This window comes from Lepidochelys kempii, chromosome 1 (genome assembly GCF_965140285.1).
Source record: "Lepidochelys kempii isolate rLepKem1 chromosome 1, rLepKem1.hap1, whole genome shotgun sequence".
Taxonomy (NCBI): Eukaryota; Metazoa; Chordata; order Testudines; family Cheloniidae; genus Lepidochelys; species Lepidochelys kempii.
Window position 1 is genome coordinate 80,566,715 of NC_136380.1, and position 27,242 is coordinate 80,593,956.

A 27,242-nucleotide genomic window follows, 5' to 3' on the forward strand; every position below is an offset into this window, starting at 1 on the left:
GGGCGGGACGCTTGGAGCCAGGGCGTGAAGCGCGGAGCCGCCAGGCTGCGCTGCAGCGAGGGAGAGTCGCCCCGGGCGAGCAGCGGCAGGTAAGAGCCGCGAGGGCGGGGCGCGGTCCAGACCCCGCTCGGCATTTGTGGGTGGCGAGCGGCGCCGGGAGGTGCAGCGGTCCGGAGCTATCCCCGGTGCGTGTCGGAGCCGCTGCGCGGGCTGGGGGCGCTGCTCCGGCTGTGGGGGGAGCCCCTTGTCCCCCCCCCCCCCCCCATCCAGCCAGGCTGCAGCAGGGGGCACGGGCGGGCATGTCCCAGCCCCGGCCTTTCCGGACACTTGTCCCGGGGGACGCGAAGCTGAACCCCTAACCCGGGCATAGCGGGTTCCTTCCCCCGAGGAGGAGGAGCAGGAGGCGGCGGCTCGCGGCCCCGGGGCTGGAAGCAGCTGCTAGAGACTGGCTGACATTCTGGGGGTGCTGCTGCTTTTGAGGGGGGGCGGCGGGGGAAGGGGAGAAATGAGGTTCAACCAAACTTCCCGCCCTCTCCTCCGCCCCTTACTGGGGTGACTCGGATTTGGTCTCGAGACAGCGGCTTCTTCAGATTCTTGTGGTTTTCGGAGCCTTCCCAGACTCCCGGGGAGGGGGCGGGGAGGAGCTGCCCGGAGCGTTCAAAAGCCCTCGCGGAGCGCCGGCGGCTGTCTCCTGCTCCAGTCCCACCGGAGCGGCGGCGTTGCTGGGGGTTGTCCACTGATCTCTCGCTTCCCCACCCCTTTTCTCTTGCTTCCCAGCCATGGAGGGGAGAGAGGATGCTGAGGGCAGCTGCGATGTAGCTTTTGCTGAAGCTCAGAGATGGGTGGAGGTGAGAGGATTTTTTTAAAAATTGTCTTGACTGACTGCTTTGCTTTATAGCTTGAGTCTTGTCCACCAGCTGCTAAACATTTCCCCACAGACCTGGGGACTTCCCTTCGCTGATAAGGGGGCGTCCAGCGCTGATGGAGCTTAGGTGCTTGTAAACCTTAGTGTTTGTCCATCTCTGACTGCTGGAGAAAGAAATGCTCCCTGCTCTTCAAGGTGAAGTTATCCTGCTCCCAGCCTTTCCACACGGTTTATGTTTGTTTTCCACTGATGCTGTCTGGGGCGTTTCAAAGGAAACGATAGGGTCCGCATTATTTTAGCAGGGAATCTGATGAGCTCAAAGCCTGGGCGAGGGGGAGAAGGCTGCATCTGTGGGCAGCACGGAGGTTGTCTGCCCCACTTGGTTTGTGAGGGCTGCGAGTTCAGAGCAAGTAATTGAAGAAAAGCTACGCTGTAAACCGAAGTTTATTTTTTTTAATTTGTTTTAGCGGGTAGTTGAGGGGAGCTTGGCCTGCAAGAGACTTGTTTACAAACTTTCTAACTTCATGAATAGCTGCAGTTCATTATGTGTAGAATGTGTTATTAAAAGCTTTCGTGCTTCATAACTTAAAAACAAAAATAAACCCTTCCGTTAAAGGATACCAGGGCTTTACCCCTGTAATTACCATTTACAATTTTGTGATGACTTTTTTTAGTTCTTTTCCTGGGACAGCTTGATCTAATCACCCCCATAGTCTTCTGGAAATTATGGGTAACCTGTATCTGTGTGAGTTGTGAACTCTGATTCTTGGTTGATATAACTTGTTTATGTGTAGACGGATACCAGAACTTTTGTAGCTTGTGGCTGTGGTCACTGTACAGAACAGCATGTAAAGGGATGGTTGTTCAGCGGGTGACCTAGAGTGTGCATATTGCTAGTGTGAATTACAGCGAGTAATGTGATTGGTGTAGTTTATCCCTGACATACAATTGCATGGTATGTGTTCAAGTCAAGTTACTGTTTAAGATGAGTACACTAACTTTAGTGCATTTCTGTAAATTTTAGACAGACTAATACTCTGGCTCCAACTTCAATCATTTTGTACGTTTATAAAGAACTCTTATTTTTTTAAAGTGTATATAGCAACTTAAATTTTTTGACTGTACACATGCTTCAAAATACTTGGTTTTTAAAACTAAATAGTCAAGGAAACACCTTTTAATTTTTTCCTTTGCTTACTTGTCAAATCCTGGATTCAGGATTCTCTCTTTCCTGTTTGCAAATTGATGACATCCTTGTGCCTAAAAACTGTGCAGGGATTTTAGAGGATTATCAACTCAGGATATGGCAAGTAAATGGCACTTTTGTACTCCCGCTTTAAGAATAGTTATTTTAAGGTCAGTGCAGTTTATACTTAATGACATTAACTCACTTGAACAAAAACATATTTGAAAACCTAACTTTTTTTTTAAAAAAATTCCATTTAACTTTGGCTGGTCATACCAATCAAAAAAAGTTTTCTCTTCTACTGATAATACCAAACAGAGAGGAGTAGCAAGTGTAAAGTATTTGGTACTTCTTGCATAGTGTAAAAACAGAGCTTTAAACTTCTGTTTAGCTTGTGTGATGTAATATAAATATGCTTTGTTTCTGAATTATCGAATTCTTTATTAATTTATTCTTTAGCATTTAGTAATCTGACCTGCCTGGATAACATTCAGATTTTAAAATATAAAATGTTTTCAATACCTTTATTATAACCTGTTTAAAAAATAAAAAATCCTTTTATGTTCGGGGCAAATGTAAATTTAAATGTGTTTACTTTGAAATTCAAGCTTTGCTTTAAACCAATTATAGTCTCTCTTGCTATGTGTTGTTTTTAATTAAATCCAGTTATAAAAAATACACAGAAGTCATTTGGTATGAGTAACTTTGGCTATATCAATTAACTTTTCTCTTAGATATTGGCCCGGTAAAGTTTTCTGATGAGATAAACTTTCAAAAAGATTACAGTATTATGTTAACACACACTAGGGAACTTTAGTGTGCACCAGCAGGCCAGTTACACTGGTCAGTTAGCATGCAACATGTTGGTGCATGTTAGAATTCACACACATCTAGTGTGTACTGCTGCACTGTGTAGACAAGACCTTAGATCTGAAACTTGTTGCATTTGGTTAAGTTAACAGTAAACATTTGTTACTCTGTGCATCCTAGTGAAATACAGCAACATAAATCTATTAGAAAGTAACATTTAAAAATAGATCAACCTCAGCAGATGCTGTTGAGTGCTCTGAATTTCTGAAAATCAGGCAGGTTCACAAATATGTATCCAGGAGCCTCTAGTTAGGCTTCTATTTTTGAAAATCTTGCCTACATTTTTAGATTAACAATTTTCTTGCAGCTTAAACCTAGTTTCTTTGTTAGAAATGCTTGCTTGAGGCATTTTTTCACTTTGCAAAGCAAAACCTTCTAACACTGGAGGAAGATGAAAGGATACAAACACTAGCTACTTTGTGTATCTCTTAAAAAAAGAAAACTTTTTTGTAAACTGCAGTTTATTGCCCTTTGCGGTGAGTCCTCCGTTAGCTGAGATTTCAGTACTTCTACTTTTGGCATAATCTTTTTACAAGATGAGAAGACGAAAGGAAAGGAGTTTAAGGTAATCAGTAGTGCTAATGCTAGTAAGGGGAAGAGGTTACTTTTGAACACTGTGTAACAGTACATTCATTTAGAATGCAGGCCTTGTCAGTAAAGGACATATATATTTCACCAAGAGCAATCTTCAATGAAATCTGGACACAGTTCCACTTTCCAAAGAATTTTTTGATGAGCACAGAATTCAATATTCCAGCAGGAGATTGACTGACCATTTTCAGAAAGGTAGATGTTTTTGGAGCTTCCTAATTTTCTCAGTGGCAGAGAATAGTTTGTATGAGCACAAAATGAAAACCACTTCCAGGCATCCTTATGCAAACAATTTCCTAAACCGGAGCACAGTAGAGCATTAGGTTTATAGACCATTACAGCTGAGACCTCTGGAGTCCCCCAAATCTATACAATAACAGCCATTGCCAGTCAAGACTATACAAAGCTTGGTTTTCATTTCGCATCTTGGTTGGGTAGGTGAGAGCCAATCACAGTTAGCATTAATTCCTGATGTGAGAAATGCCGTCTTCAAAATATTATTCTGATGGGGTAGAGGTATCCCTTCCTAAGGACAAGGTCACACAGCAAGCCTATGGCAAAACCGGGAATAGAGTAGAACTCTGCTCTCTTAACATCCTGAGTTTTAACCACAAGACCATCCTTCCTCTCTTCTAACTAGGAAATAATCTGAATAGGTCTACTTCTCCTGTTGAACTCAGTATGGTTCCTGAGATGCCTGCTACTGTAAGGATAGTCTAAGAGGAATCAAAGGATAGGACTGAGTTTGATAATTGCAAGCTTAGAACTCTTTCCTTCCCCACTGCTTCAAGATGTGTGAGTAGACTACCCCTCTCCACAACCTAAGGACTCTTTCTAATGAATCTGGGTGGAAAAAGATATCTACTTACCACCATAGATGGTAATGTCAGGGGTAAGGATAGGAAGTGAACCTTTGGTCTGCCCCTCAAAGATTTCAGAAGGAAGGGTGGTTTCGGATTGCTAATGACTCCATTAAAATACATGCAGGTAAAGCAGTGGAGATATCAACTGTCTTATAAAACTACTGTTTTATTTGACAGGTTTCAGAGTAGCAGCCTCGTTAGTCTGTATCCGCAAAAAGAACAGGAGTACTTGTGGCACCTTAGAGACTAACGCATTTATTTGAGGATAAGCTTTTGTGGGCTACAGCCCACTTCATCGGATGCACAGAATGGAACATATAGTAAGAAGACAGATAGATATACACACACACACATACAGAGAACATGAAAAGGTAGAAGTAGCCATAGCAACTGTAAGGCTAATTAATTAATATGAGCTATTATCAGCAGGAGAAAAAACTTTTGTAGTGATAATCAAGATGGCCCATTTAGACAGTTGACAAGAAGGTGTGAGGATACTTAACATGGGGAAATAGATTCAATATGTGTAATGACCCAGCCACTCCCAGTCTCTATTCAAACCCAGGTTAATGGTATCTAGTTTGCATATTAATTCAAGCTCAGCAGTTTCTCCTTGGAGTCTGTTTTTGAAGCTTTTCTGTTACAAAATTGCCACCCTTAAATCTTTTACTGAGTGGCCAGAGAGGATGAAGTGTTCTCCTACTGGTTTTTGAATGTTATGATTCCTGATATCAGATTTGTGTCCATTTATTCTTTTGCATAGAGACAGTCTGGTTTGGCCAATGTACATGGCAGAGAGCATTGCTGGCACGTGATGGCATATATCACATTGGTAGATGTGCAGGTGAACGAGCTTCTAACGGCGTGGCTAATGTGATTAGGTCCTATGATGGTGTCACTTGAATAAATATGTGGACAGAGTTGGCATCGGGCTTTGTTGCAAGGATAGGTTCCTTGTGTGGTTCGTTGTGTAGTTGCTAGTGAGTATTTGCTTCAGGTTGCGGGGCTGTCTGAAAGCGAGGACTGGTCTATCTCCCAAGATTTGTGAGAGTGAGGGATCGTTTTTCAGGATAAGTTGTAGATCTTTGATGCACTGGAGAGGTTCTGATGAAGTGGGCTGTAGCCCATGAAAGCTTATGCTCAAATAAATGTTAGCCTCTAAGGTGCCACAAAAGTACTCCTTTTTTTTTTTTTTATAGTAGTAAATCTCTCCTTGGAAGTAATCCATGCAGATCCTGTGGGGGAAGGGTGAGGGGGATTGTTTTCTTTAAAAAGTTTCACTTAGTGGCTTGTGACCTGTAGATCTGACACAACTTTAACTGATCCACTTAAGTGAACATAGATGTTAGGCCAAGCAACATTCAGCATTGCAAAATGTCAGGGGACCTCTTATGACCTATGTCTGTGGATTTTTTTTCCCCCATTAATCAGTAGATCTAGAGTTCTAAAAATAGTCTCATGTTCTGAGAACCATTAACTGGGTTTTTTAGATGCATGGTCACCAAGAATGTTAGTTATAAGGAAGATCTGTTTTGTGCTACACTTCTTGTACAGGAGTATTGCAACGTAGCGTTGATGTAAACTAGTGATCTAAAATTTTATTTTAGAATACTTTTTATACTACAGGTATCTTAAAACAAAATCCTACATATTTCATTTCAGTGTTAGTGGCAGAATGTTCCATCTTGAAGATAGAACTTACTCTTTAAAAGGTGACCAGAGTTATGTAAAATAACCTTTACATTTGGGCATACTGTCTAAGGATTCGCAAAAAGAAAAGGAGTACTTGTGGCACCTTAGAGACTAACCAATTTATTTGAGCATGAGCTTTCGTGAGCTACAGCTCACTTCATCAGATGTTTACCGTGGAAACTGCAGCAGACTTTATATACACACAGAAATCATGAAACAATACCTCCTCCCACCCCACTGTCCTGCTGGTAATAGAGCTAATACCTCCTCCCACCCCACTGTCCTGCTGGTAATAGAGCTATTACCAGCAGGACAGTGGGGTGGGAGGAGGTATTGTTTCATGATTTCTGTGTGTATATAAAGTCTGCTGCAGTTTCCACGGTAAACATCTGATGAAGTGAGCTGTAGCTCACGAAAGCTCATGCTCAAATAAATTGGTTAGTCTCTAAGGTGCCACAAGTACTCCTTTTCTTTTTGCGAATACAGACTAACACGGCTGTTCCTCTGAAACCTGTCTAAGGATTGAGTCCAATGAAATGGTCGTTTAACATGTGGTCACCAAATGACTTTGTTTGTGGAACTTGGTATAAAGCCAGCATGTCTACTGTATATTTTCATGGCTTCTGCCAATGCAGCAAAGATGACTAGCTGGGATGTATTTCCTGCATTTGCTTAAGGATCCTCTCTCACCCATTCTTTTCAAGCATGGATCTAATATATACAGTCTGGTTCAACAGATGGGACAAATGAGTGTAGAGATGGTAGGCATTCCTTTCTCATTTCATTGCCTAGAGAAATGTGATCTGAGCAGACTGTTCGTTACCTCAATTGTGCTAACCATGGTGAAAAGGTTTTGCCTGGCTCCAAATAAAGTGTGCCCAGGTTGCATGCTAAAAGCCCATCAACCTCCTGAATGTTTTCAGAATGGAACTGTATAGTTATGCTGCCTGTGCTATATCTATTATTGTGTAATTCTATGATCAAACCATAAAACCTGGGTGGGCTAGTTTCTGGAGACCTTTTTATAGCTGTGCTGTCAAGTCTTGGCTGGGTTCTTAATGCCTACATAAGGGATGGATTTAAGCCTCTATTAAGTAAAAGCATCAATATTTCATTTTTGTATGTGTGTAGACTCTTAGCCATGGGTACTTGCATGGAATAAATCTAAACGTATCCAATTAAGGCATGAACATGGACTGCCACTGCAAGATATTCTTAAAGTAAATAGTGATGAAAATGAAATACAATTTTAAAAGTAACCTTACTCTGATCTATTCAAAACTATGAAAGTGACTGTCAGGAATTTCATACAGCAGAGATGGTAAGAATATTTTGGAAGATGATGGCTGAGCTCTTCTTACATTTAGCTGAAATTCTCTTTTCTCAGTAATGCAGTGTCACAGTGCTGTGTGTGTTTGGAGGTGTGTCAAGGAGAACTATTGCGATGGTCATTTTGTTGTTTGAGAATATAAAGATATTTTAGTGAATTGGTAAGATTTCTTCTTTACACTTTAGTCAGGATTTTGTATAATGTTTGTTACTTGTCTTCACAGTTCTCTAATGTGTGCATATAGAACTTTAGTTGAATTTACAGTGCTTCTCAGTAGGTTTGCAGACATATAATTGTTTCTTCTATTCATGATAATAGCTGCCTTTGTATTTTTTGGTATTGCTTTGAAATCTTACCACCAGATGCTAACATTCAGCATTTTTAGGAAGATTTCCTAAAGCTGCTGAATATCACTAGCTGTATATCTAGTCTAATATTCGGGATAAGTAACATTCTTTCTTTAGTTGATCTTTTGGACTAGACTGATGTGTTTAGATTTACTTGTTGCTTTCTTTTGTTCTGAGTTACAGTTAGCCAAGCTACTAGCTACAGTCAATCATGGAACTATTATTATTCCTCTGCTTCTGTGTTCTTGAACTGTGACCTGAACCTTTCATCAGCTTTTTGGGGCCACTTATATTTTCCTTCCACAGTTCAGGAGTAAACAGATATCAGATAATATCTTCCATACTCAGAGTGCTCTTGTTAGTTTTTTCGACACTGAAATAACTTCCTTCATTTAACTCCTTTTTCTCTATCAAACATACTTCTTTTTTCATCCAAAGTTTTGAAGTTTTTAATGAGCACTTTGGGTGTATTATATTTAATACAACCTTGCAGAATTGTGGAAAACATTTGGATTCTATTGTGTTATAGAAACCAGACACATTCCAGCTGTTTCTTGTAACCACCGCTCCCTTCCTCTAGACTTCCTTATAGCAGTAAAGTAATCTACTGGAGAACAGGAGTAAAAGGCAAAAGTAGTTATGAGATATAACGTGTAGGAGAAACTTTTTTTAAAACATAAAAACTGGAAAAGTTAGTTAAGTTACTTACTGTTATGTAAAAACTACCAATATTCACAGATCAATATGCTACAAATACTTCTGTTAGTTTAAGCAACTGTACTTCCAATATCCTATATGTTGGAGAAACTGTTTCAGGAAGCTGTTTCTGTTTTGGGATCCTTGCACATTGTCATTTTAAAAATACCTAGCTTTATTGAACTATAGTGTATACTCTATTTTAAGCACTGTTTTTTCCTTTTACACTTTGAATTCTATAAGCAATAGTGAGTGTATCTAGTGCTAGGAGCTTTTAATGAATAGGAAAATCTAAGATTTAACTTTGGTGCAACCCATGACACATTAATAAAGTGGATGCTAATTTTGGTTGATACTTGGCAATAAATCTCTTCAGTGTCCTGGAAAATTACTGTTTAACCGTCCCGCACTGTTTTGAGTGTGGGGTCTGAAGTACTTGGTGTTCTCTAAGGGATAAAATCATTGTGAGGGTTAGCCTGTTTGATGGTGAGTGTGCTCTGTGTTTCAATGATGTATTTTTATAGCAGCCAACTGGAAGGGCCCTAGCTTATTCTCTGGAGAGATTCTGTGATATCTTAATTGAAAATAAAGCCAGTATACTGTTTTGAGGAAAATACCTTTTCATTCCATTAACCCAAAGAATCAATCTGTGAGTCTTTAAGCTCAGTGGCATCTAAAATGGACAGAATTTATTAGATGAATAGTTTTATTTATATTGTTGAAGCTTTCTGAAGCATAACATATTCAAGGTATTAATCCAAAGCTCTCAAAGCATCTGATTTGCTTATAAATTGGCTTCAGCTATGGCAAAAGATGAGTTGCTGGATTTTTCTTTTTTTTTAACCAGAATCCCTTTGTTTAGGAAATGATACGTTCTTCTATCTGGCTTGCTGATTCTGAATGGATCATTTCAAGGGCCTTCAGATGTAGTCATTAGTCTTCTTTGCTACTGTTCATTATCAATACCTCCTTTATTTTTACATTTTGATGCAGAAATATTAAATAGAAATTTTATTTGTGTAAATTACCATTCTGAATGAAAGTTTATTACAGCTGATTGGAAAGCTTCTTTGTTTTGTTTTTTGTTCCCCTTCTCCAATGGAAACTCTTTTGTTAGCAACCTAAAATTGTTGGTTTACTGATGGGAGGGAGGAAAATCCATTTTCAATTAAAGCAGATACTTTCAGTGGAAAAATTGTCCTAGAAAAATATTTAACCTGGTCAAAGAACACGTTTCATTTAAAAATTTTTGGAGAAAGTCTTATTTTTACTAAGTTCAAAAGATTGTTCTCAGTCCAAAGATTGAAGCTTGGTAAAGAAGGAATGTCCATCTATGTTTTTATTTATGTGAGGAAGGCTCTGATTATGAGCTACATAGGAAACAAAACCCAGCAGAGAGAGAATGAAAAGAAACAGCATTACTGTGGCAGTAGCTCTCCCTGCTGCTCTACAGGTATGCTCAGTGACAGGGTAGCCTCTGAAGGAGCTATATAACCAATATAATGCTTTGGATTGGCGCACCAGCAACCAGTGTTGAAACAGAGGAAGGTTCAGTTCTGGAAGTGGCAATTAATTATACTAATTTGTTGCATTTCAGTGGAGGTTGTGGGGAGATGGATATTTGGTGGTGACTCATTTAAATACCCAAACAGAGAGACTGGGTTCTCTATCATGTATGGCAGGGTGTTGAGGTGAGGACTAGTCCCCCATGCATGGGAAGTAGTAGGATATCAGGAGGGGAGGGAGAAATCTAAGAGAGTGGTGTGAAATCAGATTAGCCTAGACAAGTAAATTCTACCCGTAGAATCCCTGTGCTTTATTTCAGTCACTTGGACTGTTTATTTTGTATGGTAGGTGATTGACTCCTCCAGAAGAACATTAAAAAAATACTTCACATTTTGCACCTGAAGAAGTGAGGTTTTTACCCACAAAAGCTTATGCTCAAATAAATCTGTTAGTCTTTAAGGTGCCACCGGACTCCTTGTTGTTTTTGTGGATACAGACTAACACAGCTACCCCCTGATACTTCACATTTTACTGTGATACTAGATTCATGCTTGGCTGCATGTCTACTGTATTTTGAGTGTCGTTGGTCACAACTGGCATATAGTTGCAGCATGTGTCCCTGGCTCACTTCCTCTTATTATTTCAGTCCCTGCAGGCATATAGTAGGTAAACAGTGAGAGATAGGGAGGGACATATTTTACAGATGTTAAAACAAGGATAAAGTTTGAATTTGCGTAAGGGAATGCAAATATAGTGAAGGCATTTATAGAGGGAGTGACATGGTCTGAACACAAAGTGAGGGAGATTAATTTGGCAGAAGCATTTTGGATGAACAGGATAGAGTGAGTTGGGTGTTCTGTAGATCAGGTAAAACCTACCTTTTCAACGACGTTGCAGCCTTCCCCGTAGGGTTGCCAATTTTGGTTGGAGGTTTTCCTGGAGGTTTCATCACATGACATGATCTCTAATTAAAGATTAATCTGTAATTCCTGGAGACTCCAGGGAAATCCTGGACGGTTGGTGATCCTACTTTTCCATGAACTGATATTTTTTAAAATAAATAAAAATAAAACCTGCACATGCAAAATTAGCCCAGTTGACTTTCTGTTCTGGGATTCTACACTCTCACATTTTCTGTAGCAGTTAAACACCGCAGTGCTGAACTGTGGCTGTAGAAATGGTCTAGGAAAGAGAAAAGGAAGTTGCACTAAACTAGGCAGGGGGAAGACCACGTTATGGGAAAGGTTTTCAAGTCTAGCAAATTCCTCTATCCCCCTCCTTTTTTGCGTTTGTCTTTTGAATTAATACAACACATTCTTATCTTTAAATTAGGGTCTTGTGTTTCCCTGAATAATAAGTTTAATAATAATGAATTTGATCAAAATAAAAATATCTACTGAGTTATGCCTCTAACAGAACCTGGTGATCTCCTTATTGGTGGGTTAGCACATCCATACAGAGTTTCTGGAATGATAAGACTGGCATAAGCTCAGTTTACTGGAAAAGAGTACAGAGGCAGTTCCCCTCAAGGTGCTGGTGCAAACACTTGCCCTCCCTCTCCAAGGCAGGAAATGCACACACTTCAGCTTCCTCTGTTTCTTTTTGGGACTTGGTACTTCCTGTCTGGTAAGAACCATAATCTTACAGGGGGTGTGTGTGTGTAGGTGGTGGGTGTGCCACACACACAGGCCCACTCAGTGGCCCACTCAGCACAGTAAGTCTTTTTCATGCTTCAGGATTATCAATCTGGGTAGCATTTATACCATGTTTAAATTGTGGCTATCTGACCACAGACAGCTCCAGATGTTTAAGATTTTGTCGAGATCTACTGATGAAAAGCACTATATAAGAGCTAGGTATTTTTATTATATTGTGACATCCAAAATTTGAGGCCCTTGATTCTTTGAGACTTTTGGCTTTAGAAACTTAATTTTGACTGGATATAAATTAGCTAATTTCACTCCTTTTAGGAGACTGGTTTATAGGAAACTGTTCCCCTGTTCTTGGTTACTTTAGGTGAAGAGTTTTAATGTATGAGATTATGTCCAAACTCACTTGTCCTTTTTTCTTCGGTTACCAGAATTGTTAACCCATAGCAATAATAGTGACTTTTCAAATGTGGCAGAAGCATGTGGCAAACTTTCTCGTTTAAAAGTTTATGTTCTTGATTGTAAAATGGATTATCTTGACCATGAAATAGAATATCTGATGATAATTCCTTTTTAAAAGATTGCTTGAATCAATTCTTATTTTGGGGTATGTTTGTAATTGACTTTCCATGCCCTTTCTTCCCTATGGCATGTAGACAGCTCTGTGGCAGAGGAAATAAGAACTCTGTAAACATTGCTAAGATGAAATTCCTTCCCTTCACCCCTTTAGTTTCAAAATAGTGTCATAATGTTGTGATGTGGGAAGAAAATAAGTGAATTTGAAGGAGATGTGAATAAGCGGAGCATTACTTGCTCATGGCTAGTCAGATGGTTAGCATCATGACCTCATAAAATTTTAATATACACAAAGTAATTTTAGGGCATTTGACACAATCATGAAACTAATGATCAGATAGCCGATGTTGTTGCAAATTATCTATGTATCATTGTCACATTCCCAACTGATGTGTGAACTTTTAGAAGTCTAGTTACTTCTGTGAATTTAGGCATCTCCTGTTTGTTAGATTTGCTTAAAGGACTGTCCTCTCTATTTTAGTGTAGGCTTTATGAGTGTAATGATATTTAGTCTTTTACCAAGGGAATCTGGTTTTAATCCTGGATTCTTTTAATGTGAATTCCCATCCACTCTGAGTTGTGCCTTGGGGAGCCTTGAAGTAGTAATTGTTCTTCCTCAGTAAGAATCCCATTTTTGATCACCTCCTGGCTATTGTTTGCCAGGACACTTTCTAAGTTATGGTGAATTTGACTAGAGATGATGGCAGCAGCTTCCAATGATCATTAAAACCTCACATTTGTTGGTGATTGATTTTTACATAAAATGAAATAGACATAATGGAACATTTTCATAATAGAACTTTTTAACTTTTTGGTATAAATAGCTCTTCATCGCAGTGCCCAGGCTAATATCACAACTAATGTTTAAGAAGTTTCCTTGAAAATTAGTTAACCAATTTCTGGAAAAATTGTGCAAGCCTAGTTAAATCATAAACTGTCTGTCAGTTTGGAGTCCCCAGTTGTTAGAAAAGCTGCATAGTGCTTATAACCTTACAAAAGCCAATTGTTTCTATTTTGTCTAGTGTCAAGCAGTGCTGTTGATTATTATGCTAATATAGTGTTTTTGTAGCAGTCCCAGAATATCTGTAAATTGGAAAACTGCTGCAAAGAACATAGAAAATATTAGTAGCTCATTTTCTCCTTCTGCTCAGATGCTTTGTTCTAATCCACTTACTCATAGATAGCCATTGTGCTATTGCCAGCCAATGGCTTTAAGTTTTTTTTGCTGTTGATCCTATTTGACAATTTAAACACCACATTGCATTGACATGTTGTCATCATTGACATCAAATGTGAGTTGATTCCTGTTTACAGTTGGCAGCTTTCCACTTAAATGTCTGCAGTTTTAATTTTACACCAGACTTTTTAACCCAAAACTTATGGGGCATATTTCCATTCTACCAATCAAATGGATGTGATAGCAAGATTCCTGTGGTCCTACAGAAAGCCTAAGAGGTAGCAATGCATTTATTTCACAACAGGCTTTAACATACAAGTCATTTAGTACTGACTCCAGGAATTTAATGTTGATTCTTGCTTGCTAACTGGGGAAATGAGACACTTTTGATGCTGAGCACTAGAAATAAGATGTCAGTCTGTGTATGCTTGGGGTTGGAGGAACTCATTTGCTTTAATCAGCAGAAAACATTTTAGTGTATGCTCTGTTGGAATCCGGTGACCTGTTCTCCCCAATAAGTCCGTTCCATCTCCTCCAAAAGCAACTTTTTTTTTCTGGGTTCTCCCATCGAAGAAGCCTATAGACTTTGTTTGAGTTTCCTTTCTAAACTGATGTCATTTCTGTGTGGGAAATGATGGATGGGTATGATGGATCAAAAAACTGTATTTGACATATGTAAAAACCTCTTCTGGAGTTCATTGTTTGCTTCTTTCCTGTTATCAGTTTAAGAAAATTTATGGTTGAGAGATCACTTACCTATAACTAAATATTTCTTGCTGTTAAATGGTGTAAGATTTCCTTCTCTCCACTAACTTGTCTTATGGCAAAAATATATCCTGGAGTCCAATGTAGTGAAGACCACTTGGGTCTTCAGCCTCACGGCTGCATGTTACAGGATTACGAACTACCTTATTCCCACTAATCAAGTTTATTATGTCTTAGATTAGGAATCTGTTTAAACTAAACTGAAAAAACTTGCACTTAAACTGAAGTAAGTGTCCAGACAATGCGTTTGTACTGGCTTAACTAAATCTGTACAGCTTTCTTGTGGAGACAAGTTCTTACATTTCATCTGTCTTGAGAAATGGCTTGAAGTCAGAAACTAAAATAATTGGTTGCCTGTATTTAAGTTTCCATTATCAGCATCTGTCTAGGTATGGAGGGAAAGAGCAAGTGGTATGTCACTCATGGGCACATCTGCCATAGCAGTTTGTAGAAATCATGGCCAGAGATTTCTTTTCTTGCTGATTGTTAGTCTAGGAAAGTTTACTGGTTGTAAAAATGAGGGCTAGATTACATTTTGAATCTGTGGTCTGTGGTCTGGGTCTGAAAACTTAAGGTCATGTATTACCATCAATTCATGGTAGAGATCCCTTTGTGAATAGATGCTAGCTACAAAGATTAAAAGTAAAATGTGTTCCTTATGTAGGAATATACTGACCTTTTGTAGTAACTAAATTAGTGCTTAATTAATGAAGTTTCTGTTGAAGTTAGCAGTGCTCACTAAAATATTCAGTGACTCTAAGAGCCAGAAGTAGATTAAAGATTTATCCTATCTGAGAACTAAGACATACTTTCATATGGCATAAAGCATTTATTTCTAGTTCTGGCTATCATAGCAATTAATTTTGTATTGCAATACACATTCAGATTAAAGCATTTAATAATCAGAGTGGCAAGATTTTAAGGTCCAGAATTTTCAAAATACCAGGGCTTGAAACGGAAGAATGCCACAGCTTTCCAAGAGCACGTAACATTTGTTTCCTTGTGGACTGTGAGGGTATGTCTACACTGCAATTATAAACCCACAGGTGGCCCATGCCAGCAGACTTGGGCTTGCAGGGCTTGGGCTGCAGGACTGTTTAATTGCAGTGTAGACTTCTGGGCTTGGGCTGGAGCCTGGGCTGTAGGACCCTGTGGGGTGGGAGGGTTCCAGAGCTCAGGCCAGAACATCTACACCTCAGTTAAACAGCCCCTTAGCTCGAGCTAGGGATGAGGGGTTTTGTGGGGAGGGGCTCAGGATTGGGGCAGGGAAATGGGGTGTGGGCTTACCTCAGGTGGCTCCCGGTCAGCGGCACAGTGGGGGTGCAGAGGCAGGCTTCCTGCCTGTCCGGGCACCGTGGACCACACTGCGCCCCGGAAACAGCCAGCAGCAGGTCTGGCTCCTAGGCGGAGGCGTGGAAGTGGTTCTAGGAGGTTCTTGCCCGAGACACCAGCTCCCGGCCAATGGGAGTGTGGAGCCCATGCTCGGGGCGGGGGCAGCGTGCTGGGCCCCCTGGCCCCCCCACCTAGGAGCTGGACCTGCTGCTGGCCGCTTCCGGGGCATAGCGCGGTGTCAGAACAAGTAGGGGCTAGCCTGCCTTAGCTGGGCAGCACTGCTGACGGGACTTTTAATGGCCCAGTTGGCAGTGTTGACCAGAGCTGCCTCGCCCCAGTGCCTTACATTCTGCAACCCAGTACGGGGTCGTGACCCACAGTTTTAAAACCACTGACCTAGGACAGGCCCTGACCTTCAGACTAGTGTTATCTTCAATTTCTGATGAATTGTTCAAAGTGAAAAATATAAATCCTATAAGTAGTTTTGTACTCTGTACTAAATATCCAAAAGTATATTTAATGTGTGCTGTTGCAATAGTGACTAACTGAACATGGGAGTTCCATACCTCATGCTAACTTTTGTAAACGCAATGTGTTCCAGCTTTTTTTTAATTTTAGAATTTTGTTTTTAACCTGGGTCAAAGCTCCATGACCTCTTGAGGAATTAAGCTCTCACGAGGTATTCCTCTAACCCCTCATGCAGCCTAGTCTGACCATCATACACATCCAAACACTGTCACACCTATGATGGATACCATTAATAATGTGTGGGATCTGACAAAGAGTCCAACATTATGTGCCTCTTTCCTTTTTTTGAAAAGAGCAAAGCCCATGTTAAATAAGCATCTTTTGTGGGAAGGAGAATATGAATTTAAATGGTTTTATATTTGATCCAATTCCAGTGTATATTTTTTGTCATGCTTGACAGTGCAAAGCAAAGTTCATGACAGCAAGAAACAGTGTAAACAAATTAAACTTCTTTTCATGGAGACATTAATGAAGGAAACACAAATTCTTGTTTGAAACCTGTATGGAAGTTTGTCTAAAATACCTTTAGTTGTAGGCATAAAACCCCCTTGCTCTTGCTATTCTGGGGATGCATATTACTGTATCTTTCTTGCTTTCTTATTATTTGCTCTATGTTTAATTCCTCTTGTTTAGTAATAGGTACTGAGTTCTGGCAATAGGATTTGAAAACTTATTTAAATTAAATGCTAACTGTTAGTCAAATGAAATAGGTTTAGTCAGGCTTTACTTTGTTTCAGTGCCTTGGAGGTAATCATTTACAAATTACTGAGCTAAGAGGCACAAATTAATGGCATTCCAACATCTTAAAATAACCCTCACTATGTCATAATGGAAGAATGTGTAGTTGAAGTGCTATGAATTTTAACAAATATCTCATTTGTATGAAAAATTTGACCTAGACACAGAAAGGAATTGAGTTGAAGTTTAATTTAGTCTCATGTGAAACTCAATAGGAAATATTTATATACAATTTTCAAATATTTGTAGTTCCTTAATGTGGGTTTTCTCATCATAACTAATTTTGTACTTTATTAGAAAACATCACCAACCATACTTTTACGGGAAGTAAAATATCTTAGCAGCCAGAAAAAATGTTAGTATCACAAGTTCTATCACAAGATCTTTCATGAGACTACAAAATGCTTATCATTTAATCCAGTCCACAAAGTTTTCAGACTTGATTAAAATAATAATTTTCTCTATTGCAGTGTATTGTGGCTTTATATAATCTAAGTCTCCAAGGAATGTATTGTGTTAATTCTATACTTTTCCTTCATAATCCATTCTCTTCGAGATGGGATTTGTTTTTGAAGGGTACTATTTCAGAAGTACTGTGTGAAGCTAACAGTTTCACTGTCAATATATTGCACATCCATTCTTTTGCTATGAGTAAAACGCACTTTAGGAAAGCTTCATTGTAGTCATTGTAACAATGAGCTAGCAAGTCTTAGTATAGGTCTTCCACTGTGACACTCTTTTGATTGCATATTTGTAGGAGTTAGTTATTGAATCAGTCAGAGCAGGTTGGTCATTCACTTTAATTGCTTTATTGGCACAGAAACTGTTCTCTGAGCAGTTGATTTTTGACATTCTTCTACATGGCATTTGGTCTGAGTTGATACGTTTTCTGGGATTGACCGTGGCTTTTCCATCAATTAGCATAGCCTAATTCTGTGTCATGCTACGTATACTGCTTTCTTGTTTACGTATCTTTGGATTGCTGTTCTTGTAGCTATGACTTTGGGTCAGATATCTTGGATTAGGAGTTTTGGCCCAAGGTGACAGTATGTTGGATTAATTTGATTCCTTTTATTCATATCTGTTTCAGAACTTGCTGACTGGAGTGGGAATTAGATTGCAGCCTCCTATTTGGCAGGGCAGAGCGGTACTATTAGTTCACCAGAATGACGTTTGTAATACTAACACTTTTTTCCTCTTAGCACGTGCTGTATCATAGTTACTACTGAACAGGCTTTAACAAACCTATTAGGCCCCCAGGTGACTCTAGTGGTTGCGCTTAAGAGGTTAATTTATGGAATTTGGGGTTGGGGTGGGCGATGGGGTAGATCCACCAGAACTCGATAGCTAGTTCGATAACCAGACCTAGGTTTTGTCTAGACAAGGATAAGAGATGTGGCATTAGAAAATATTAACTAGCGTCCTGTGTTGACTTTAACACATTCAAAGCTGTTCATGTTAGAGTAGTACTTTTAGTGTTTTTCAAACTTGAGGAAGACAATGCTTGAAATAGGAGCTAACTTGGAATCCATTGAATGGCTCACAACCAAGTGAAATGACGGGGAGCTTGGGCAGAGATGACGTGTGCCTGTTGATAGTGTGTGCAGGGGGAGGGTGGGATGGGAGTCAGGGCAGGTGGCTTCTGCAGTGTTACTGAGCATGCTCAGTACAAGCCAAGCAGCAAATCTGGGGGGCGGCATATCCCTGCATGCCCCCTCATGTGTCACCTCTAAGTCTGGGTTTCAGCTAACCAACTTAGCACATGTAAAGTATACACGGCCTTGCCTACACTATGCTTTTCAGATGCATGTCTTGGAACCCTTGAGCTAACACCCTTTTAAAGCCTGGTCTAGCCAACGTCTTGGAGAGAAGGCTCCAGACTTCCAGCTTTTGAACTTCGGGTTAGAAGACCTCAGGCACAAACCTGCCAAAGACTGGTCAACAAGTCCTCATAAAAAAAAACAACCCAATTTCCCAGTCTTTTGGGTTTGTCTTAATCCTTAGTGTTCCCTTAAAACTAGCAGCAGTATTCAGCAGGTCAGATCCTTCAAAGTACCTACCACAATGGCAGTCACTTCATACAGGTACATAAGACTTCATAAGGTTGAGAGCTATTTAATGAATTCCAGATCTGTTTTTATTTCAAGTGTTCTCTTTCAAGAGATGTTTTACTTTGTTTTGTCTCTGATTTTCAGAAGCTTGAAGACAAAAATGCAACAGTAGCAGTTTCCTTTCTTTTTCTTCTCTTCACTTTCCCCGTGTGATTCTAGTTTTGAATGGAGAGCCATTGTCATGGCTAGGTCAGGATTAACTCTCTGCTAGACGCAGGGAAAACTGGAATTTTTCTTTATCTGTGTTCATCATGTGATCTTCCCAGAGAGGTAAATATGTAAACAGCCCATGGGCTTCCTGAGCATCCTGCTTCCTCCATACATTCCTCCATGGAGAAAAACCTCTATAAAGAAACCTTGCCCCAGCATTCTGGTTAATCATTACCACAGTGATTGATTGCATGAAGCCCTGATATAAACTATGGGAAGGAAAAACAAAAGTAATTTGAATCTTGCGCATCACATTGTGAGATGATCCTTTGCAAGGGACAGGAATGAATTTCCCCTATACACAGCATCAATCAATGGTGTGGTCTTTGATTTCCTCTGATGTATCAAATATTGATCTAATGGTCTGTTAAACTATGGCAGGGGTGGGCAAATTTTTTGGCCTGAGGGCCACATCGGGGTTCCAAAACTCTCTATGGAAGGCCAGGTAGAGAAGGCTGTGCCTCCCCAAAAAGCCTGGCCTCTGCCCCCTGACTGCCCCCCTCAGAACTCCTCACCCATCCAACCCCCCCCCGCTCCTTGTCCCCTGACCGTCCCCTCCTGGGACCCTACCTCCTATCCAACCCCCCCGTTACCTGTCTGCCCCAACCACTATCCACGCTTCCGCCCCCGACAGGCGCCCCGGGACTCCCATGCCTATCCAACCCCCCATTCCCTGACCGCCCCTCCGCCCCATCCAACTGCTCCCAGTCCCCTGACTGCCCCCTGGGACCCCCTGCCCCTTATCCAACCCCCCTTGCTCCCCACCCTCTTACCATGCTGCCCAGAGCAGCATGTCTCCTGGCTGGAGCCAGCCACGCCGCTGCGCTGCCAAGCAGGAGCTTGCAGCCCCACTGCCCAGAGCGTGGGCGGCACGGTGAGCTGAGGCTGCGGAGGAGGGGGGCAATAGAGGTGGGGCCAGGGGACAGCCTCCCCACCTAGGAGCTCAAGGGCCGGACAGGACGGTCCCGCAGGCTGGATGTGGCCTGCAGGCCGTAGTTTGCCCACCTCTGCACTATGGTAAATCCGATTCTCTGTATAATTTACACTCTGGGTCACCAAGACTGACGCATAGAAAAAGTGCAGTTTTAAGGAACAGTTCTCTATGGGAATCCAGTCCTTTTTAGACTGTGGCTTTTTAAGTGCCACTTACATTGTGTAATTTTGCAAAGACAGTAATAATTACCACGATCCATATAATTGTATGGAAAACAATATTTTTCATTTCTGGATACACTAGTGTTGGCTGACCATTGCCAAATCATCGTACCAACTTGATTTCCTTCCTAAAGTCTGTGTCATAGAATAAATCCATCTATGTAGATATTATTTCTGTCCATTTATTGTATTTTCAAGCAACAGTCTGGGAGAAATACACAGATCATAAAGTGAACTTTTATTTTCATGACTTGGGCCCTAATCCTCCAAACATTTATGCATGTGCTTGATTCGATGCATGTGAGTAGTCACATATCAATGGGACCATGCATTGAATAAATGTTTGCCAGATAGAGGCCTTAAATTGACTGTTGGTTTTCATAGACATGTAGGGCTGGAACATCAGAATGGCTGTAGTGGGCCGAACCTATGGTCCATCTACTCTCCCAACGGTGGCCAATGCCATATGCTTCAGAGGGAATGAACAGAACAGGCAATCAAGTGATCGATCCCCTGTCATCCATTCCCAGCTTCTGGCAAACAAAGGCCAGGGACACTCAGAGCATGAAGTTGCATCCCTGACCATGTTGGCTAAGAGCCTGGAAGAGATTTCGAGAGGTCATCTAGTCCAGCCATCTGCTGTGAGGCAAGTACAACAATACCTAGACCATCCCTGACAGATGTTTGTCTAACCTTTTCTTAAAACCGCCAGTGATTGGGGGGTGGGAGGAGGAGTGTTCCATAGCCTACTTTGGACACCTATTCCAGTGCTTAACTATCCTTCTACACCTCTACCCCGATAGAGTGCGACCCGATATAACACGAATTCAGATATAATGTGGTAAAGCAGCGCTCCAGCGGGGCAGGGCTGCGTGTGCCGGTGGATCAAAGCAAGGTCAATATACCGTGGTTTCACCTATAACGCGGTAAGACTTTGGCTCCCAAGGACAGCGTTCTATCAGGGTAGAAGTATAGTTAGAAAGTTTCTTCTAATAGCTAACCTAAATATTCCTGGCTTCAGATTAAGTCAATTACTTCTTGTCCTTCCTTCAGTGGACATGAACAATTGATTACAATCTTCTTTATTTAGTTTTCAAATATGTTAAGGGCTATTAAGTTCCCCTTCAGTCTTCTTTTCTCAGTAGTAAACATGCCCAGGTTTTTTTGCCTTTCCTCATAGGTCAGGTTTTCTAAACTTTATATTATTTTTGTGGCTCTTCTCTGGACTCTCTCTCCAATTTTTCCACATCTTTTCCGTTGGATGGTGTCCAGAATTGGACACAGTATCCCAGCTGAGGCCTCACCAGTGCCGAGCAGAAAATAATTATACCCTGAGGTATTTTTTTTTTATGTAACTGCATTACATTGTTGATCAGTGTTTAATTTGTGATCCACTGTAACTGCTAGATCCTCTTCAGAAGTACTATCACCTAGCCAGCTATTCCCCATTGTGTAGTTGTGCATTTGATTTCCCCCGCCCCTTTCAGAAGTGTAGTGCTGAATTTCTTCTTGTTGATTTCAGACCAGTTCTCCAATTTGTCAAGCTCATTCTGAATTCTAATTCTGTTCTCCCAAGTACTAACAACCCCTTCCAGGCTGGTGTCATCCACAAATTTTATAAGTATACTCTCTATTCCATTATCCAAATCATTAACAAAATTTTTGAATATTAATGGACCCGGAGAGACCCTTTTGGGATCCTAGTAGGTTCATTCACACAGTTTGACAGTGAACCATTGATAACTACTCTTTGAGTGCAATCTTTCAACCAGTTGTATGCCCACCTTATAGTAATTTCATCCAACTCTCATATCTCTAGTTTTATAAGAATGTCATGTGAGACTGTCAAAAGCCTTCCTAAAATCAAGATACACCACATCTACAGCTTCCTCCCATCTACTAGACCAGTAACCCTGCTAAAGAAAGGTTTTGAAGCTCAAATAAAGAGTGAATGAGCAGTCAACTTTTCAGTGTTCAGTTTCCCATAACTTTTCTGATAGCATAGTTTTGTGTGACACAACTATACTAGTATTTGTATATATTTTATACTGTATATACATGTATATTTCTCATTCTACTTTTTTTGTACCTATTCATTCTCTCATTCTGTGTGTGTGTGGTTAGTATAGTTCACTCTCTGCTAAAAAGGCCTAGTGGAGCTTATTTCCTGGACATAAAAAGAAGAATAAAAGAAATGTTGGGCCTGATCCTGTGTAGTGCTGAATGCCTTGTATGTAGATCTGGCTACCTTTCGCTCCCATAATTTATTGAGACCTTAGTGGCTAAGATATGATAAGCATATCTTTTTTTTTTTTTTTTAAATCCTAATGCTACCTTCTTCGTGTTCCTATAAATCTTTGAGAATTGCTTGATTTTTCTTTCTAAAAAAGCATAGATCTGTGTTTTTCCTTTTTTTATAATTAGCTATGCTATGCCTAGCTTTAAGCAATAGTATCGGTTCCCGCACTTCAAAAAAGAAAAAACAATTAACTGAAATACATAGGACACTATTGATAGGTTGTATGAGGTACTTTCTAGTATCTTTGCTGTTTATTTATAACCGACATGGTACTACTGGAACCAAAATGGCATTCCTTGAGCCCCTTTATGTTTTTAGTTTCCAGTGGATGATGGTTGCAACTAAAAGTGATAGAAAACATATGAAAACATTACTATTGGAATGTGTGAACTAACAGGATATCCTAGTGACATCTGTACAATAGAGTCGGGTGCCACGTCAAGTTATAATTAGACTGTTTGTTTTACCATTTTAGTAAAGGTTCTTTTCAAATGGCTTTATTTATTGATCTTGCTTAGACTGTTTTCTTAAGGCATATTGACCAAAATGAAAATCCCTATGTGCTTGCAAGGGTCAAAGAAAAATCTTAAGAAATTATGACTAAAAGCTTGTAACTATATTTTTTTCTAATCCAAAATGTAATTAAAACTGATCAGATATGGTGTTTATTAACATGAGAAAAAGCTTTTTATATACTAAAGCAAAAAAAAAAAAAGCATTAGGGGCATTTTTATTAACTGTTGATAAGGAATATAGTTGCAAGAACAGCATGATTATCTGAAGAGGACTAATATATGAATAGACTTTTCTTAGAAGGAAATATGGGCACAAAGAATAAACAAAACTATTTTCCACACATAGTCTAAAGATGAGAGTTTCACAATTGATATTAGAAAGACTATCAAATAATTCTTCAGAGGTAGATGTGTGTGCTGTCTGATTTTAACATAAGATGTAGATAGAGAAGTGGTCCCAGAGAGCATTCTCACTGAACACTACTCTTTGCCAGTCTTTCTTGGTCTTCCATCTACACTCTCAAAGGGAGAGTGCTGCCCCAGATGCCCGCTCTGGATGATATTCAGTAAAATCTCTTTCCAACTTTCATGCTAAGAGAAGATTGAATCTGGGATTTACATGCCTCCCATCTGAATTTTTCAGTTTTATTTTGGAGTGTGTCTGACAGAGGTGGTGGGGATTCCAGAACATCCCTCTTAAAAGGTTCAGTGTCTTCACCTTACAGGTCAAGGTATACTGGAGATGGCTCCTTCCAGAGCTCATCAGCTAGGGTTACCAAGTGTTTGGTTTTTGACCGGAAATTCCAGTCAAAAGGGGACCTGTGCAGTGTCCAGTCAGCAATGCTGACTGGATACCAAAAGTCCAGTTACCACAGTAACCGTGATCAGCCTCTGCCACCGGGAGCATGAGAGGAGCAGTTGCTGCTGCAGGAGGGGGGATCTGGACTCTGCATGGCACTCGAGGAGTGGAGCCAGCAGCTGGGCTTGCCGTTGGTGATGGCCCATTTAATCTTCTCAGCCTCCCAGGGCCCCGGCTCTCTCCAGCCCCACTCCACCAACAGACACCCCGCCCCCATATCTCACTGCATCCTGATTGGGCAGGCAAGAAAGCTCCCTGTCCACTCCTCCTACCCTGGCTCCATAGGCAGTGGGTGAGTTCCAGGGTGGGGACAAGATGTCCTTTAAAAAACAATACTAGGGAAGAGCATATTCCATCTTGAGCATGACAGACAATCTGTTTAACTTCTGTGTGTCTGTACTTCAAAATGATGGTATGTGAAACTGCCACGAGACAGCTTTATTAAGTACGGAATTAATTAGCTCATATGCTTATTGTGTCATGAATTTGCTGGACTTTTGAAGCATTCACTATGTGGATCAGTACATATCAAGATTTATTAGAACATTAATATGGAGTGGTGTTCAGAAAAGAAGCTATTGTGGCAATTTGGTTGATGTTTGTGAGGTCCAGTGGTTTAAAAACACTTAAGTGTATTAAATCCACAGGCACTTTGCAAATGAGTTGTTAAATATTTTTCATCTATCCATATATACTTGTCAATGGATGGGGACTAATTTCACATGCATCTTTTGATTTGTTTAAACAAAGCTTTGGAATGATTTAGAAACAATAATACATAAATTAAAAAAAAATAGTTTTTGAACTTACTGGAGTAAAAACCCTAAAGAGTCACTTTCAGTTTTAGATAAAGAATCTCATTAAAGTTACAACTCAGAATGAATTTGTATGGCTGCTCTTTTGGAAAAATAGGGGTCATTTCTGGGGGGAGGGATAGCTCAGTGGTTTGAGCATTGGCCTGCTAAACCAAGGGTTGTGAGTTCAATCCTTGAGGGGGCCATTTAAGGATCTGGGGCAAAAATTGGGGATTGGCCCTGCTTTGAGCAGGGGGTTGGACTAGATGACCTCCTGAGGTCCCTTCCAACCCTGAGATTCTATGATTCTAGACGTATTAGAAAAACTACTAGAAATACAGTATTGTAGTTTCTGAAATGTCTTTCTGTTTCTGACTAGCTCTACAATGGTTCTAACAGTATAAACATTCATTTATTCTGTTGAAGCAACACATTGAGTACCAGTATATATGATTTGGTTGAAATAAATTCCTCTTTATAACACAAGATGTCAGGAGATGCACAGGATCACTGCAAAACAGAGAGACTACACAGTGACTATCTCTGAACTGAAGCTCTCTCCTTCCAATAAATATCATGTACCCAAAATGAATTTTAAAAAATCCAGGTAGAAATAATGCAATGTGTTTCTCCTTATCAAATAAAGGCTGGAATGTATTAACTAAATCATCTGGGAAGCGATCAAATAATGTGTAAATTTTGGTGGAAAATGTATAGGTGAAAGGGATGAACTCTTCACACAAAATAGTGATGCTTTTGGCTTCTATACACAGTTGTTACTGTCAAAAAAAGCATTTGGTAAAATGGTTCTGCTAAGTCTTAAAGCAAACAAATGCCTCTTTAAAATAGCTTAATATTTTATAGAGAATTAGGACAGGCATCTGAAAGAGGAAAAAACTTTGCTGGAATTAACTTTCTCTTAAATATGATATTGACTAGTAAATAATACTTCATATATTGAAGTAAAAGACAAAGAAACCACATTAGTTTAGGGAGGGCGTCTTCCGGTAGACCACTGTTAAGGTATCAAATCAGTTGAGTCTTTCAGTATTACTTGACATTAATGTATACATCTCCTTAAATAACTGGGTGCTTATTATTTTATTTTAAACCTATGTTCTGGGATGTGAAATTATTGTAAAGAATTATTTAAATTCCTGCTGTCTTACTACTTCATTGCATAATAGTATCTTCTGACTTTTTCCAGGGCGTTATTTCAAATATTGTTAGTATTCATGCTGTAGACTAAAAATACATAATTGGCCATACCCTTCAGAAGTAGCTGCCTCAGCTTTGGTTCCTAATTTCATATTTAGGCAAGTTTCAGAGTAGCAGCCGTGTTAGTCTGTATTCGCAAAAAGAAAAGGAGCACTAGTGGCACCTTAGAGACTAACCAATTTATTTGAGCATAAGCTTTTGTGAGCTACAGCTCACTTCATCGGATGCATTCAGTGGAAAATACAGTGAGGAGATTTATATACACACAGACCATGAAAAAATGGGTGTTACCATACACACTGTAAGGAGAGTGATCGCTTAAGATGAGCTAATACCAGCAGGAGAGCCGGTGGGGGGGGGGGGGCGGGGGCAGAAAATCTTTTGTAGTGATAATCAAGGTGGGCCATTTCCAGCAGTTAACAAGAATGTCTGAGGAACAGTGGGGGTGGGGAAATAAACATGGGGAAATAGTTTTACTTTGTGTAATGACACATCCACTCCCAGTCTCTATTCAAGCTTAAGTTAATTGTATCCAGTTTGCAAATTAATTCCAATTCAGCAGTCTCTCGTTGGAGTCTGTTTTTGAAGTCTTTTTGTTGTAATATTGCGACTTTTAGGTCTGTAATCGAGTGACCAGAGAGATTGAAGTGTTCTCCGACTGGTTTTTGAATGTTATAATTCTTGACATCCGATTTGTGTCCATTTATTCTTTTACATAGAGACTGTCCAATTTGACCAATGTACATGGCAGAGGGGCATTGGTGGCACATGATGGCATATATCACATTGGTAGATGTGCAGATGAATGAGCCTCTGATAGTGTGGCTGATGTGATTAGGCCTTATGATGGTGTCCCCTGAATAGATATGTGGACACAGTTGGCAACGGGCTTTGTTGCAAGGATAGGTTCCTGGGTTAGTGGTTCTGTTGTGTGGTGTGTGGTTGCTGGTGAATATTGGCTTCAGATTGGGGGGCTGTCTGTAGGCAAGGACTGGCCTGTCTCCCAAGATTTGTGAGAGTGATGGGTCATCCTTCAGGATAGATCCTTGATGATGCGTTGGAGAGGTTTTAGTTGGGGGCTGAAGGTGATGGCTAGTGGCGTTCTGTTATTTTCTTGGGCCTGTCCTGTAATTGGTGACTTCTGGGTACTCTTCTGGCTCTGTCCATCTGTTTCTTCACTTCAGCAGGTGGGTATTGTAGTTGTAAGAATGCTTGATAGAGATCTTGTAGGTGTTTGTCTCTGTCTGAGGGGTTGGAGCAAATGCGGTTGTATCTTAGAGCTTGGCTGTAGACAATGGATCGTGTAGTGTGGTCTGGGTGAAAACTAGAAGCATGTAGGTAGGCATAGCAGTCAGTAGGTTTCCAGTATA

The 27,242-nt window shown here is 40.3% G+C and overlaps 1 protein-coding gene across 5 annotated transcripts in view; it reads left to right on the top strand.

Moving 5' to 3' along the window:
• LMO7 (LIM domain 7) overlaps positions 1–27,242 on the top strand; it is a 174,148-nt gene continuing 146,906 nt past the window's right edge. For 3 of the 5 annotated variants that reach the window (XM_073347005.2, XM_073346996.2, XM_073346988.2), the window contains exon 1: positions 559–848. In XM_073347005.2, the coding sequence (XP_073203106.2) occupies positions 780–848 (69 nt within the window). In that variant the 5' untranslated portion in view covers positions 559–779. Of the gene's footprint in view, positions 90–126; positions 186–558; positions 849–27,242 lie in introns of those variants that run through there. The other 2 variants (XM_073346972.1, XM_073346981.1) reach the window with 2 other exon arrangements.